This window comes from Lissotriton helveticus, chromosome 9 (assembly GCF_964261635.1).
Source record: "Lissotriton helveticus chromosome 9, aLisHel1.1, whole genome shotgun sequence".
NCBI classification, from domain to species: domain Eukaryota; kingdom Metazoa; phylum Chordata; class Amphibia; order Caudata; family Salamandridae; genus Lissotriton; species Lissotriton helveticus.
In genome coordinates, this window is record NC_136070.1 from 980,329,241 (window position 1) to 980,346,547 (window position 17,307).

Sequence of the window (17,307 nt, forward strand, 5' to 3'; positions counted from 1 at the left end):
CCAGCTCGGCATCATGCCAAAACGTCCGGTAGCCAGTCCGGCCCTGCCCGCCAGTGCATCCCCACCAGAAACTCAAGTGATACCATGCCACAGAGAAGCAGCTCACATATTTGTGGTTTAGTGTTACATTCTGGTAGTTGTGGTTCTGTACCTGCAACAGGAGGAAGAGGAAAGAAATTAGCTTGAACTAGGATGAAAATAAAGTGCCACAAGTGAGCGACTTGCCACCAGGCATGTGAATGCTCCCTGAAGCGGTAATGGAGACCTGGCACGACGAATAGTGCCAGCACTTTTCATAGACGTAATAGACACTACCAGCACTGCAATTTATACAGGGATGCTGTACCTTTGGTATACTTCCACCAAAATGTGCTTCAAAGTTATGTGAGAGGAAGAAGCAGGGTTAGAGTGGAATGCAAAATTGGCCCGGACACCCTAAAAAAACAAGTGTGGGCGTGAAAGGAATGTGAGGTATGCAGCTGGCACCCGGCCGCGCTGCTGCTCACTCCCGAACTCCCTAGGCCAGGGGAGAATGAAGGCGGGACATGCACCCGCCTTTGGCCAATTGCGCGCTGTCTTTCTTAGAAAGACACAGGCGAGGCCAATAGCGTGGGAGCGTGTGGTCCGAGTTGGAAGTGCTTACTAGAAGCCTCGCAGAGCAGCGCATGAGCGCTGGCTCAGTCAAGACTTAAAAAGGGGGGTAGCAGTGGTTTGTTATTCGCACACCTTATAGGAAGAGCTATGTTAGTTGTGGGTATAGTATAGCAAAAAAAGTACAGAGGGATGATGCTATCTGGTTATACACAGCCTACTACCCAAGGTGTGACTTACACACTGGATCCTTAGAAACAGAATGTACAACTGTTATCAAAGAAAACCCAAGCACTCAAACTGTGTTACAAATTAGTATGAGGTCCTCTCTAGATTGTGTGCCTGTGTTTGCTACTGCAGATTAATGGATTGTTAAGGAGTGCTGCAGGGGCATGAGCACCACATGGCAGCACTTTGTTGGTGCATCTCTGGTGCTGCTTATAGAAACCCCTTTCAATGGCTCCTGAAAGGAATTGTCACACAAGCAATCTGAGTGAAGGAAGAGAAAAGAACACCATGTAGTACTGGTACTGTGCCAGTCTGCACTCTGGGCATGAAGCATGCACGTGCATGCACCCGAGAGTAAGAGTATATGCCTGACAATTCTGATAGAATGTCCTCTAAACAGACTGTTAATACTAAAAATTAGTACTTGCCAGGAAAATGATCGTGCCCGCTCAAAAAGGCCTGGGTAGTCGTTTTGAGCAGAGTTACATAAAAAATAGACTGTGGGTTCTGTAAAGAAAAATGGTAGCACTCAAATAAACCCATACTTGTACAGTTTATATATCAAAGTAGTAGTTCTGCTCTTTATTTCAATCCAAAACAATGTTTCTTAAATGAAATCTAGAAAAGTTCTTAGGAAGAATTCCAGTCTTTCATCTTCCTTCTCTGTTTTGCATCCACAGAAGCGTGTCAGAGCATGTACCTCTGTGTTTTTCACTTCCTTTAAACTGTTTTCAGATATCAGGAGCCTGGACAGCTCTTATTGCTCTAGAACCAAGCAGCTTCTCATTGGCTCTGAAAATCAAGCCAAGGCTCAGCTGGCACCAAGAGCTGCATTGTTTTTGTGTCAGTTAATGGCCGTAAGGGTGGCTGCTCACGCAATCCTGCTGCAACTCCTTCGTGTGCTGGAAGGGTGCATGAACTGGATGATGCAGAAACCCTGCACAATCTGGCAGACTGACTTAAGGCTCACCTGTGAAAACGTCTGCACTCCTTTGTTTGAGTGCTACCCCCAATCTACGTTCATGTCTTAGAAACGTGTGGCTTCTGACGACCGAGGTCTTCGCTGAGGGGTTGCTGCTTCTATTAAACGTGTACCTGGGAGCTTTACCATTTTAATTGTTTTGCAGCATTCAAAGGCAGCACTGCCGGATAAGGTTAAGATCCATTTTAAAAGCTGCACAGCCAAAGCAAAAGACAATGTACAAAGTAGTACGATAAATGAGTGCGTGTCGATACTGCTTTTAGACATTAATAGCAGATAGCCAGATAGAATTCATGAAAGATACCAATGCTGAAGCGCTGCACTTGCAGGCAGGTGTGTCTTTCTTTCAGCAATCATGACCTCATGCCAGTTGTTAAATTCTTTATCTTATAAAATTCATTTGTGACCCTATTATTGCAAAAGGCAAACATTAAATCCCAATTAAAACACATAGGTGTAAAGTATCCTAGAATGCTGGTTACTTGTTTTGTCCATTAAGCATAATAGTTTGTAGTTGAAGAATCTAAAGATCAACCATGTCTTCTCTTTCTTTAGACCCAACCATGTTGACCGATATGATGAAAGGAAACGTGACAAATGTTCTGCCCATGATCCTTATTGGTGGATGGATCAACATGACGTTCTCTGGATTTGTGACAAGTAAATTTGCAAAACCTTATGCTTATAATATAACAACAAAGTTTAATAAACCATATTCAACTGTAATTTCGAATAAAGAAGTATGTAAAAGGATGTGGTTTACCTGGGACCAGTGGTGCTCTCTTTTGGAGATTCATGGATTTACCACGTCTGACAATGTTATTGTTATACGAAATGCGTAAAAAAAAAAAATATATATATATATATATATATATATATATATATATATATATATATATAAATATATATATATAGATAGATAGATAGATATAGACATATTTTATTGTAAAGCGCTCTGATGCACGCAAGGGACTTGCTTGTGCTATATATAACTCTATAAATGAATAAATAAGAATGAAGGCAGCAGAAGCAGACTTTTCAAAAACATGACCTTTTTATTTCGATCGGTGGCTGTCTATGACTTTGTATTTATTATACATTTTAAGCTCCAGTGTTTTAGTGTTTTTTGATTTGACAAAAAGACTGAATCATAGGTGCTTTTCTAGGTCTTCAATCTCTTTTATACATTTTTTGGTGCGCAGGGAAAATATTGCAGTGACGTTTCAAAATGTATCAATAGTCAAAGAAGGGGTTAACTGTTTCATATATCCTTGTCTCGCCTGTTTGTGCACTCCTGCATAAATGTAATTTTCCCATCGCTGTGTGGTACAAGATTTCGATTTAGGCAAATCAGTACTTTGTCACCATTTAACAGTGTAGTGTTTGGCAGTGGTACAATACATATATAGACAGTTCTAGAAGAGATCATCTTCCTCCTATGCCAGTCTCCGGGTCTTGTTCAGACTTATCCTCCCTGTGTTGTGTCCTACCTTTCCTAGAGTGTAACTTGTCAAAGCACTCTTAAAAAAGCTTCAAGATCTGGGCGCAACATTCCAAGACTGACTTCCAGCACTGCACGAGCAAAAATACCACTGATGTGGGCTGCACAACTGGCCACGCCAGATGTGACATTCTGTTCTGTTTCTGACACTAGGCCTGGTTGACTTCCTGATTGCCACTTAATGTGTGAGAAGTATTTCTAAAAGTAGTAGAAATACTTAAGTGAGGCATTGAGAACTAGACAGCATTTAACAGGTTCGAGAACTGGACAGAACAGGCCAAGTGTGGCCTCTAGAAGTAATAACAAATCCTTCCAGCAGCGAGGCATCATGATTGAGGTAAATTATTGCAACTGAGTGCTCCTGAACTAGACTGCAAACATTGTAACCCATATTTCCTTTTGTTGTCTCTGCTACGGTATCATATTGTTAAGCCACTTTGATGCCATTTAACGTGAGATCTCATAGAAGCTGAAGGAAACTAACATACGTGTGGCAGACAACTATGCAATAATCTGGACTTTATGGCACCCAACAGCACTTGCTTCCTCCAGCTGCCTAGCACACGTATGTGTGCCTGGTAATAGGCAGCCTTACTCTTGGGGAACATTTGAGGGTGATTTGACACAACGTTCCAGCCTCATCTATTTAACTCCATACTCTTTAAAGGTGGCCTAGTCACTTAACGTATTCAAAGTCACTCAATGGCCACAAACTGAATTAAACTTTAGTCTGCAATGGAAAACTAGGCACGATTTGGAAAGTCAGATTATGCACAATACAAAAACTATAACAAGACAAGCATGCACTGCTGCTTCCTGTGGCGCGACTGTTCCATTTGACTCTTTCACTTCTGCTACTCCTGATAGAACAGTTCTGTGTGTGGGAGGAAAGTATGCACTGTGGTCTATGCTGTACTTCCTGTGTTGGCAAAACCTTCACACTTACTTGCTTTGTTTTAGTTTTGCAGTATATGTTAGTGAAACTTTGTGTAACATTTTCGTGAGCCAAAGCCCAAAATACGTCAACGAATGTTTATAGTTTATCCCTTTGAATCAGAATTAGTTTTAAACCTTCACATTTATGACACACACACCTTTATACATCATCTCGAAATAGGATCTGACTGCCCAATTTGGTCGGCTTTTACCAAACCTGCACTAACACTGTACTAGGCCACACCCACAGACTGCTTTCTGTATAAGCCACACTTCAGCATGTAAAATTGTGTAACTTCCGCATTCTGTGTGATCCCAAAAGTCAGTTTTATTCAGAGGTGTCACCTACTCATGCATACATCACAGGAAATATACAATGCTCCAGCAGTTGTAAGTAAAAGCTAGATGTGTAAAAGTAGATGTCCCCAAAGAAGTGTAGGAAGAATGATCTTATAAAAAGCAGTGTAAAAAAGGCGACCACCCACCTGCTTATAACTTCGTGGCATTCACAAACATTTGTAATGCATTTGTGACTCATATTGCATGCCAAGATTTGCACCTAAGTGACCATGGTAGAAGTATTGAAGATTTTTGTGAATTAGGAAAGCAATCGTAAGTGTAGCATTTACAATGATCTTTGTGAGTCAGACCCTATGTAATGTCAGCTTTAGTTACAGTTACTACCTACCCCTCCGAGTCTTCTTCGTGACCCCTTGTTCTAGAACCATACCTATGGATTCTGTGGATCATCTCTAGTGTATGTATTCCCCCAAGGTGTGAAAGGTTTTTGCAGTTTCTCTTGCCTCTTCTAGGTTCCAAAAGATTTAGATTTGTATTTGTGTAGTAATCATTACATAGTCTTAGGTAAACTTTTAAAATACACCGATAATAAATGTATGCCTTATAAATTAATCCAGCAGTTGGTTTTTTGATTTCGTTTTGTGATGACTAGTTTACTTCACCCAGTTTGCATATCTGTGCTCGTTAGCAAACCCAGTTTCTTCTTTGGCTTGATGGCATTTATACAACCAATCGCCCACATATTCTTTGGATTGTTGCTAACAATTTCATACACACCATCTTACTCCTCTTCTTGCACATGATTTAGTAAGAATTTCGTTTTCAACAGTAAAGTAATTACTTTAAAATGAGATTATTTTTGTCTTCTTTTTCAAATTTTTAACTTTCCCTCTTATTTTGTTTTTTTCAGCCAAGGTACCTTTTCCACTCACATTACGCTTCAAACCAATGCTTCAGCAGGGAATCGAGCTACTATCTTTGGATGCCTCATGGTAAGAAGATTAATAATGCATAATGACATACAAGGCAATTTGGTGTAATAAGAAATAAGATTGTGATACCGGTGGCTACAACTTAAGACTTTCCCAGTACACTGCTTGCGATACTGCTTCTTACACAGCAATAGCCCCCAGCATTGACCAGTCCAGACCGCCCAAGGAAAACACACTCTCACTTAATACATGCACAAGCGTCCATTTTTCTAGGTATGGTGCAGGTAAAGCAACCCAGTTATAGGAGACAGAAGGAACCTTTAATGGGGATAACCCATTAGGTTCTTTGCCCCATGGTGGTAATCCTGTGCCTCTGACTAGAAAACATTCTACCCCCTCTGTTTCACAGCCTGGGGAGAGAGGGGGCAACAGCCACTGTCTTTTCTTTTTTTTCTTTTTCAAATCCTTTATTCGATCTAAAGCATAAGATCATAAAAGTATTTACAGTCACAGTTTAAGAAAATATATAGATAAAATAGCATAAGTCCTGACACTTAAAAATCTGCTAACATCCAATTTGGTTAAAATCCATTTAATCTATATACATATACAAACACAATACAAATTTAAAAACCAGTCCTAAATCGTCTTATGTGCCGACCTGCTTCCTCTTTTTCAGACATGCCCATAAAAACGATGCTAGCAAGAAACACACAAAATAATTCTGCAAGGATTTGAGAAAAAATAATGCTACGTGACAAAATTTAAAATTGTAACGCTTACAAATTGGTACAATAAAATTATATCTTTCCTGGCGGTAAAAACCACAAAAAAATAAAAGATGAAGATCATTTTGTGGGGATAACTTGTCACATGGACACAGGTAAAGATCAGAATGTTTATATTTATTCCCTGAATATCCTACCATCAGTGGTATCGAATTTAGGCAAATTCTTAATAAAATATATTTGTGATGTGGCAATGTAACATCAGCCAAATAAAAGTAGCTTCCCTCCTCCAGCACTGGGGTTAATTCATACAGACAAGCTGACTGCGGAGTGGATTTTTTTTTCTCTTCTTAAATATTCGGCTCCCAGGTTGAATATCTCAATTGCTTTCAGCTTTGTAATGGAGTTACAGGTGGATGGATCTTTAAAAAGGCGACTTAAACCAATTGCAGTTAGTTCTGACTCCACATACTTTATCCACCTAATCCTGCTGTAGTTGTCTGATTTTAAAATAGTTATTACATTTTGGGTAAGGGGGACTGTGTCCCTACGCCATATAGAATGCCACAACAGGAGTGGTGCCATTTTGATAGAATCCATAATGTATGGTAGAGTCAGTTCCATATGAAGCACATATTTATAGTATGACTGGGGTAGGGAAGTAAAAGACTTAAAAAATGTGTTCTCAATGGATTGCAGAGAATCACTGGGAGCAATCCCCCATACTGCTGCCCCGTACACCACTGCCGCCTTTGTTTTTGCATGATAGATTTTTTTCATAGGAATTAGAGGTTTGGCTCCCAATGTTTTAGAAAATGTTTTCAGTGCCACTAGACTTCTCTGCATACCCATTGATCTGCCCTCTAGCAATTTGTACCATGATTGATTTTTATCAAAGGGAACACCTAAATAGGGAAACGAGTCCACCACCTCAATTTTACCAGAGTCCATAAAGAAATATGGTGGTCTTTCTCGTTTCCCTGCCCCCGCAATAATTATAAAAGATTTGGTCTGGTTAACCTTTAAATCTAGTGAATTCATAAAAAACGCATAGGTCAATATAAGATGCTGGAGCCCCATCCCAGTTCGGGTCATCGGTAACCGCTGATGGTTGGAGAGCACGGGAACATCCAAGGCTGCGCCCTCAAGATGTTTTCCCACGCCGTTGGTATAGATGGAAAATAAAAACTGTGCCAGGACGCAGCCTTGCCTTACCCCTCTTAAGATCTTAAATGATCGGGTACACTCCCCGTTCTTTCCGTAGCGGACTGACGAGGAGGTGTCAGAGTCCAGCTGTCTGTCATAAAATGGTGATCCCTTGCAAAAATTACACAGACAGAGGAGAAACTCTTGTGAAAGTGCATGATTATTCAGCTTACTGGTGGAAAATACATGGGGGTTACCTAAAAATAAATTCAGAGGCAGGGCAACTCAGCTTCATGAAGCTACGCAGAGGGCTTCATTCCATTAGACTTAAACAACCCTGAGCCGGTCTACTTGAAGTGAATAGTTGATGCTGTTGCAGAGATATCAAGTTGTGTTTTACTACAGCTAGTAGTCTTACGTCACACGACTTAATGGTGACCAAAAGTTGAGCTTGTGATATGCGGGGGGTCCTGCAGTGCTGGGTAGGGTCATAGGCTCTCTAGTTTTCCCTGGCACGCCATGAAATATGAAAGGGCAAAAATATCATTGAAAAAGCATAGACAGAGTCCATGCTAAATAAAGGTGCCAATCCTAGCATTGCAACTTTGTACCACTGGTGCTACCCACTGCCTGCGTCGCTACCAGCAACCCCGCCTGCAAATGGTCCATTTTGGGGGAGTATCTCTGAAAGTGTGATGATGGTTATTTGTGCATCCTCTAGTGTAACTTAGACTCTTGAATCCTGTACCACTAGTTCACACAGTAGATTTAACATCTATTTACAAAGATGGTAGAAAAGTGCTTGAGTCGGGTACATGGGGCGAAATCAGATACACTTTAAAAACACTTGATAGTTGGATGGGAGGTTGCGGTACGTCCTCCGGTTCAATCTTAATGAAAACATTGCATTTGTAATGCACTTCTGGCAAAGTCTTCACTCACAACAATACATTTTAGACATGCAGTTGTTATGTTACTTATTTTGCTTTGCTACTCTCTTAAGAGCAACATATCCATGCACTCCTATCATAAACTGAGAAGCACTTTCTGTGACAGTGTCAAATATAAATAAACACAAATATCTAGATGACCCATGACTCTTGGAGACTTGATAGTTTAGGCTGACAGATGCTTCAGGGCAGTGAAGGTGGGCAAGGCCACCATACCACATCACCACCTCGTGCTTGGATGCTCCTGCTACAATCAAAATATTGAATGTAAAACAGTCTGCTGCTGCATGGAGTGCGGTTAGAGCTATATCAAATACTAAAAACAATTGAACTCAAATCTATACTATATTTGGCATAGGTGGTTTCTATTTGAAAAAGAATCAACCTACTATAAATGTCACCTAGCTTACCACAATCGTATACCCACAAAAATACCTGCCTAACACACTGACCTTGGTTGTTACCAAGAATGCATGTTACCAGAGGTGTCTGCTCACCTTGCTGTCCCATGATTATGCTGCACACATTTAGCAAAGGTTTTGGAGCAGATATGCCTAGTAGCTTAAAGTGTCTTGATGGTTTGTCACCTTGGTATGTGAAGGTAGCAATACAGCTTTCCTGCTTGTGCATATGGCTTGCGTACAGCTTACTCTTGATGTTTTCAGGTGAAGCACCAGGATGTGTACAGAGGATCTGGACAAACAGTAGACAGGAAGGTTCATTGATTGCCAACATCTAAGGGTTAGTAAACCCACCAACCGAGCACCTGAAATATGTAGCTTTCCTTTGAGTTTATTCTCCCAGGGTACACCAGTGGCAGGCTGCTTCCAACATTTTAATCAGTTTTGGTTCAGTGTGCTACTCTGTAGGTTGCCTGGCTTGCCTGCCTTCTAACAGGTCAGTTGCAGCTGGGTCTTCGTAGGTGGATAGGGAAAGGAGTCTCCAGGATCAGTTTGAGATGGTGCAGTGCCAAGCAACCCAAACCTGTTGATTTAGTGGGAATGGCTGCCTTCATTCCTGGAATGCAGAGTGTTTGCTGAGTTGCCTGGCTGGCTCAGATCAGCCAATAGTAAGCCCTGTGGCTCTCCTGCTTGGGCCATGTTGGGGGAGTGAAACCTGGCTCTAGTACTATCAAAAATAGTTACATTGTTGCTTAATTCCATATGAAGTATGTATCGAGTCTGCCTGACCCTGTACACCAGTTACCTCGGAAAGAGCTGCAGAATGCAGTAATCACCTAGTCTGTAGCCCTGTTACCACACAGTCCAAACACCTCCCGAAGTCACATCCCATTAAATGAGTTCCAGTGGTTTGCACTGGCAAGAACCAGCTCACATTAATTACGAACAAGTAAGAGAATTATAACTGAAAGTCTGATATAACTGCCTTGATAATTTGCACAATGCAAAACCATGTTATGACCAGTTAAAGTGTGAATAGGTTGTTACACCGAGTTGCCATCATCAAATCACTTCTCAGACTATCTCTTGGAATCTTGGAAAAAGTGAAAATTGGCAATTCCACTCCGAGTGTAGAGAAAAAAACGTTGAAAATAAGTTGAATTAAAATGTTTACATTATGGATCAAAAAAGGAACATATGGAGAAAATTGGAGTCATTTAATGATTGCCTAGTAGGCTACCTCAGCTGTGCGTTTGGTAGGGGCGAGATGACGCCCCCGATTTGAAGTTGAATTATATGATCCCAGTTTATTCAGTACATCCAAACTACTCCCACACCTGTATCATTACGTCGCCTTCAAAAGCCAAACTATCCAAAGGGTGTGTTGTTTTTTTTTAATTCTCAAAAAAATTTTAGAAACAGTATTGATAGTAGAACAAGCAGAAGCATTAAGAGATGGTTGTGTTTTTGGAAGTTTTATCTAATTTCTAACCATTTATTTTTCTTTTAATATACTATTACTTGAACGCTTGTGTCTCCATAGGGTGAGTTCTGCCTCATGGTACTTCCTAAACGTGTTTGGGCTGAGAAGCATTTACTCGCTGATCCTGGGCCAAGATAACGGTAATAATTACTTAAACATTTAACTCTTAAACCCATTTAACAAGAGTTTCATCCTGTGACATACTTGGGCTCTGTATATCTAGATGCAAAGTTTATGTATTTTCTGTCCTTCCCGCAGCACATCGATTCTTGGAATTGTTGCCCTTGAATAAAACTTGGTTGAATGCTTTGATCTAGCTGCCACCAGTAAATGACCAAGCTGAAATACATGTATCTCCCTCACAGAGGCAGTGATATTACTTGTGTAGTTCTGGTTAGGTCAGGCTTTCCTTTGAAAAGGCATTTATTTCTTTTGCTAATAAGTTTGGCAACTTTCGACAAATCTACTATATACTGTTAAGAAAGATGTTCTTCATGGCAAGTTTCGTGCACATTCATTATGCAAGTTTCATGCAGATTCATCATGCGAGGCAAAAAAAAAAGAGGGGGGGTGGGTGGTTCGAAAAGTGACATTTTCCATCTTAACTCCCATTCTCACAGAAACAACTGCGAAGTGGAATTACACCGGATCTGGCATGTAAGCAGAACTTTACGCAACGAAGTGCTTTTGGCCTTGGTTTAGTGTACCTCAGTTCAGTACTTTCAAGAATAAAGGTCTTTATAATCCGGACATGAAGAGGTTAAATTGTACAGAGGTCTTAATCATTAATTTTCAGATCCACCTCTAATTCAAGCATCTCCCGAGGATTCGTGAATCCAGTTACAAAAAATGAAGGAATGCCATTGGTCTGGAGTTCTTTTTCTCCCATTGTACACTGTAGAATATGGATCCACATCTGAGCACAGTGTTGGGAAAACTAAAAACATAAAGGGGCTGTGTGAGCCTGCCCTGACTTCCAGGTCTCTGTGGTGGGTGGCCTAAAGGGATCCCCAAGCATTAACATGAAATCATTTGTATCATGGGATTTGTGAATCCTGTGCTGTATTTTCATATTCTAGGCCCTGCCTGGATCATATGGGCCATCCTGGGGCCAATGGATTTACGATTTTGTTATTTTTATTTATTAAAGAATTTGGTGCACTACAGCTTTGCTTGACCACCTTCCACTGCATATGATCATTATGTGAAGCAGGAGTTGGGTGCTCGACCTTCCCGAAGGCCTAGTTCCTCCATCTTACTCCACACGTCTGTGCACCCCGGTCTAAAGAGGTGTTAAAAGTTGCACTTCTATGAAAAAAAAGATCCTTTAACAATTCAACTTCCTCTCTTGGTGAATCAGTTTTATAGTTTTCTGTGCCTCTTCGAAATCATCAGGTTAATAGTTGCCCTCATACTTGTATATAGTGAGGTGTTTATCTGGTTGAAGCAGGGAATGGCTAGTTGAGGTTCTTAGGTGAAAGTGATAGTAAACTGATCTCTTCATATGGGTTTGCATTTGCACTTCAAAGTTTTCAAATCGAGTACAAGATTGGTCTTCCTGACTCATAGGTGCCACAAATTATTTGTGTGTTGAAGCTGATGGAGCCAACATGGCATTCAAGTCAGAGTTTCTGAAGTGTTTATTTACAAACGTTCTCTGGTTGTGCATTGACATGGGTAAAGTTTGTATGACTCGCTATCATGTTGACCATAGGACCACAGTGCCCCTGATCGTAGCCTCCATTTTTAGATCCTTTTTTACTTCTGGCAGGTTTGGAGGTGCCAGTAGAGAAAAAATGGTCAGGTCAATGTTTTATTACAATAGCTGTGCCAATTGCCACCTAAAGTTCTCCCTTATCAACGGACACCATATATACAGGGTCTGCCTCCTAAGAAACTATGGGCCACATGCATCAAGCTAAGGAATAGCGATTCCTTAATAGTGATTCTTAAGAAATCGCTATTAAGGAATCGCAATTTCTTATGCATGTAGGTTTCGCTAAAATATTAGCGATTCCTACACATTCCTTAATTGCGAACACACAGATTTGTGATGATGGCACATCACACCAGTTCAAGGTATTCAGCAGTGGTTCCCAAAGTGTGCGCCGCGGCTCCTCTGTGCACCATTAGGACTAGCTAGGGGCGCCGCGCACGTCTTTGAAATTTAGGGATGACAAGCGACATTGCTGCCCGGGCTCTGCTGCAACTCGAGACCCCCTTCTTCACAGATTAAGACAAGTAGGTTCACCCATGCGCATCGTCAGTGGTAGAAATACAAAATAGAATTGTAAATGATGAATGGCATGTAAATTAAAATGTGGGCTGCAACGCTTGACTTTCTTGGCTTTGGTACTTGCTGGCCTCGCTGCACAACCATGTTTGGTATTGCTTTCTTCGCCCTTAGGTGGCAGGGTATGCCCAGACGTGGGTCCCTTGCTCACTCGACCTTTGGTATCGCTGTGTGCAGCGAGGCCAGCAAGTGCCAAAGCCAGGAATGTCAAGTGTTGCAGCCCAAAACTAGTAGAGGTCTATGCGGAGGCCCTTGAATCTGGCGTTCTCCCTCCCACACTCCGGGAGGCGGTGATCGTTCTTCTGCCCAAACCTGACCGCGATGCCTCCTTATGCAGTTCTTATAGACCCCTATCTTTATTAAATTTGGACTACAAGATTTTGGCTAAAGTCCTTGCGATCCGTCTGTCCCTGTTGATGGGATCCATTATTTCCCCTGCCCAATCCGGTTTTGTTCCTCACAGGTCCACCTCCCTAAACTTGCGCACGCTGTTCTCGGTTTTGCACAGAATTGACACGGCCACCCCCGCTGCAGCGGTGTTCTTGGATGCCGAAAAGGCATTCGACACTTTGGAGTGGCCCTTTTTTTTATCGGTCATGAGGCGCATGGGTATGCCGGAACTGTTTGTGGCTACGGTTGAACTGCTGTACACAGTGCCGACTGCCCGGATCCGTTTAAACGGCACCATCTCCGCGAACTTCACTCTTTCCCGCGGCACCTGTCAGGGGTGCCCCTTGTCCCCTTTGCTGTTCATTCTTGCTATGGACCCTCTGGTGCGCCATTTTCAGGAGAAGCACCTCCATCGCGGACTCCAGTTTCGCACTGGCCCTCTCCTAGTCTCTTTATATGCAGACGACACGATTCTGTATGTTCGAACTCCTTGGACGAATTTGGAACCCTTACTGCTGGAAATAACCTGCTTTGGCGAATTTTCGGGCCTACGCATCAATTGGCACAAGTCTGTAATTTTTCCACTTACCCCCGCCACCTCGCAGTGGACGAGCACTTTCCCGCTTGAGTGGAACACGGACTCCGTGAAATATCTGGGAATCCATGTCCATTTGGACACGATGTCCATCGTCCGCTTAAACTACGGCCGTGCACTAGACTTCCTGGAAGGTAACACGGAGCGTTGGCTCCGACTTCCCTTGTCAATGGCAGGCCGGATTGCTATTATTAAAATGATTGTACTCCCTCGGTTTTTATATTTATTTAACAATATCTCTATCCCACTCACAGGGTTTTTTTTTCTCAACTTCGATCCGTCTTGCTGCGTTTGGTATGGGGCGTAAAAAAAAAAACGAGTAGCTTGGCGTACGCTGACGCTCCCTTATGAGCGCGGTGGCTTCGGAGTGCCTGATTTTTTCCTTTATTATTTAGTTGGCAATGCTCGTATGCCCATTCTTGGTTTCACCCTGACGCCAGAATTCTTCATCTGAGGCCAGAAGCCGATCTGGCACTGCCTGTGGCCCTTAATTCCCTTCTTCCCCGAGGGCTTCCCCGAGATCCTCAAGATATACAAACTGTCTCCACCACGTGCTGGGCCTGGGAGAAGTTGAGACGGCTGCTGCACATTGATAAGCTGTATTCCCCTGCTCTTCCGTTGCCTAATCCTCACTGGCTCCCCATCACTGGTGAACCGGTGGTGCGTCGTACCCTATCCAAATTCCAATTGGCCACGGTTGGGGATCTTTTCCCAGATGGCCATGTTTTCTCCATTACGGAGGACCAGAGGTTTCAAGACCGGACTTTCATGGACTCTTTCACTCTGACTAGGATTAGATCCATGCCACGTGCTGAGTTTCGCACATTCCCGCTTCCTCCCGCGGACGCTGGCATGCTCACATACATAATCCAGACTCAGACGGGATCACATGTGGTCTCGAAGTTTTACAGACTCTGCTTGGCCTCGCTTCCTTCCTCCGATGCTGCCGTGCGGACCGCGTGGGAGGGCGACCTCGGCACCCAGATTACTGACGATCAATGGGCGGCGTGTTGCGCTGCCACTAGGGAAGTGTCCATTAATAGCAGACATAAACTCATACACTTTACGTTTTTGAGGCGGGTTTATCACACTCCGGCACTTGCTCATAAAATAGATGCCAACAGGCCGCACTCCTGTCCCAAATGCAATGCCCCGCAGGCCGATTTTGCCCATCTGTCCTGGACGTGCCCACTTTTACAGGACTATTGGCTCCAGGTGCATAAGGTTCTGGGCGAAATTTTGGGCCTAACATTGGTGCCTACTCCAGAAATAGCTCTGCTTGGCTATGTGGTCAATTTTTGTCGCCCACTCCGTAAATTGCCAGCCATTTGCTTTTTGTTGGCAAAAAGGGAGATAGCGTTGCTCTGGTGTGCTAGACGACCCCCCACTGTACATGCTGGGCTCCGTAGCCTGGCCTATTGCAACATTAACAGTGTGGAATACTCTGAACAACTTCCCTCTGCATCCCGACCATTGGACATCTGGGGACCATACCGCTCATATGTTGCGAAACTTACCCAGGAGGCGCAGGCCCGTTCGATTGCCTCCATTGTACCGGAGGGTGTGGGCTAGGATGCTCGGTGGGAGGGCACTGTACCCATCCGTCTCACTGCTACTTGGGGATCCACAATTTGGCCGCATTCTCGGCAGGAGATGGTGGTGCTGAGTGGGACTAACCTGTGTGCTGTATGTACGGATTTGATTAATGGCCATTGCGCGACTGATGGCGACTTCCTCCATGGGGGTTGCCTGCTGCGGCCTGTACTGCTGCTGACTGCCCTAATGATTGCAACCACTTGCTGAATGTCCTCACCTTAACATAATTAATGTGCAGATTAGTCTGTTCCTCTGTTCTCACGTACTCACAGTTATGACTTCTTGCTTGTCATGATTACGATTTCATTGAAAGAAAAAATGGAAAATTGCAATGTGTTATGCTCACTTGCCATGATCCCTTTGTATGATCCCTTTATACGATTGTTGTTTTACTGTAATATGCTCCAAATGGGGCCTGTTGGAGGCTTACTTCATTATTCATTGTACACAAGTGGATTGCTTATTTTGCTCAATAAAGAGATTTATAAAAAAAAGTGTTGCAGCCCACCTTTTAATTTACTTGTCATTGAGGAAGCGGGGTAGTGATAAGGGCCGGCTGCTCGGTTCCGACAGGTGACAGTTCTAAGAAGAGGGTTAGGGCCTAAACTTCTTCTTAGAGCTGTCATCAGTCAGAGCCAAGCTGCCGGCCCCAATCACTGCCACTCATTAATGGCATGCCAATTAAAATGCAGTGTTCAGCACTTGGCTTGCCTTTCTTTTGCCATGCTGGCCTCACTGCACAGGCTCGGCCCCGCTGCTCGCCATCAGAATTTGAGAATTGTCTGCACTGACACTGAGGTTATGTCATACCCAGAAGACAAATGAAAAAGAAATTACATCAAATGTTCATGCACACGCACTCTGACACACAAGTACGTGCATACGGGTGCGCGCACATACACACAGACACTCACACATACATGCAAACACACCCACCCCTTTACCTTTCTTTGCCCATTTGAATCATTTCTAAATATGTGTCCCACTTTACTTTCAAAACAGTCAAAGAAGTGAAAAAGTGTTTTTTGGTGAGTATTAAAAAAGATTTCGATATATTTCAATTAAATACTCATGTCATTTTCACAACAAAAGTGTTCCTACATAGGAAAAATAATTAATGTCAGGGAGAAAATTAGAAGTACTCCCAAGGTAGTATATCCCCGCACCTGTAAAAAAAAAAGTGATATGATGGGGAGTCGCGGCCAATTGGCAATTAGGTCAAGGGAGCCGCAGGTCAAAAAAGTTTGGGAACCTCTGTATTACAGGTTGGTATAAAGTTGGCGCCATAACACTGGCAGTTGTAGCATCTCACTTGATAAAGGCAAACACTCAAACAATGCCAATTGAACATACAGATAGTGAGGGTAGACCTGCTGTATCAGTTGGACATCACAGTCAATTGGGAGATATCCTCCTCCTTACTAGAAAAGAAAGGTACTCTTTGGGTCATAATTGGGCTCCATGAAGGCATTTGCCTACCCACCAGTGAAGAGAGTGCAAGCATTGCAGTAACACATTCTCCTTAACCAGACGTTTAAGTCAGGACTTTTGTGAAGTTGTTGGAGGCAATGGCTTCATGTATTCATTGGATCCTTACTTTAAGAATGCAGATGAGACCAGAATAGGAATGGTTAATTATCAGTTGCATCCGAGTTCTAGGGGACTTTGAGAAGATAGTGGTTGTATCAAACAAAGTCAGCAGGGAGCTAAAATGATAGAAACAGATAGTATGTAAAAGGGCAGATCTTTCAAGACCTCTGTTGCACAAGCCATCCTAACAATAGATGCAGCATATGTATGATGGGTTGCATACATGGAAGAATGCAAGCTATGGCATCGTTAGCCCTTACAAGAAGCGGTAAAATACGTAAACTATTAAACTATCTGGAATGCAGGACAGGTTTTCTACCGGTAAAGGCTATCCAAAATCAAATTCTCAACACAAGTGTGCAACTCTTGAGTCAGCACAACTTCAGAATTGTACCTGATTAAGCAATTGGCGGGACGGGGGAATGCACAATCTCAACCCACTATCAAAACTAGCCCAAAAGATTTAGAAGTGGGCAATTCAAGAATTATCTTGTTGCTAATCATGTTCCGGGGTAGGAAATGTTCACGCAGGTAAACGGGCACATCACCACAGTGGCAATTAAAGCAAATGGGTAGCAGAGGATCAACTCCTGAGAATGGGCATTTATAGGGATCACTGACATTCTATTCCTGCATTGGGGAATGCACCACTTGGGCCTGTTAAC

The 17,307-nt window shown here is 42.8% G+C and overlaps 1 protein-coding gene across 1 annotated transcript in view; it reads left to right on the forward strand.

Annotated features, from left to right (window-relative positions):
• EMC3 (ER membrane protein complex subunit 3) overlaps positions 1-17,307 on the forward strand; it is a 93,045-nt gene that overhangs the window by 45,181 nt on the left and 30,557 nt on the right. The window contains exons 5-7 of the mRNA XM_078662256.1: positions 2,357-2,461; positions 5,449-5,530; positions 10,239-10,318. Coding sequence (XP_078518382.1) covers positions 2,357-2,461; positions 5,449-5,530; positions 10,239-10,318 — 267 coding nt within the window. The remainder of the gene's footprint in view (positions 1-2,356; positions 2,462-5,448; positions 5,531-10,238; positions 10,319-17,307) is intronic.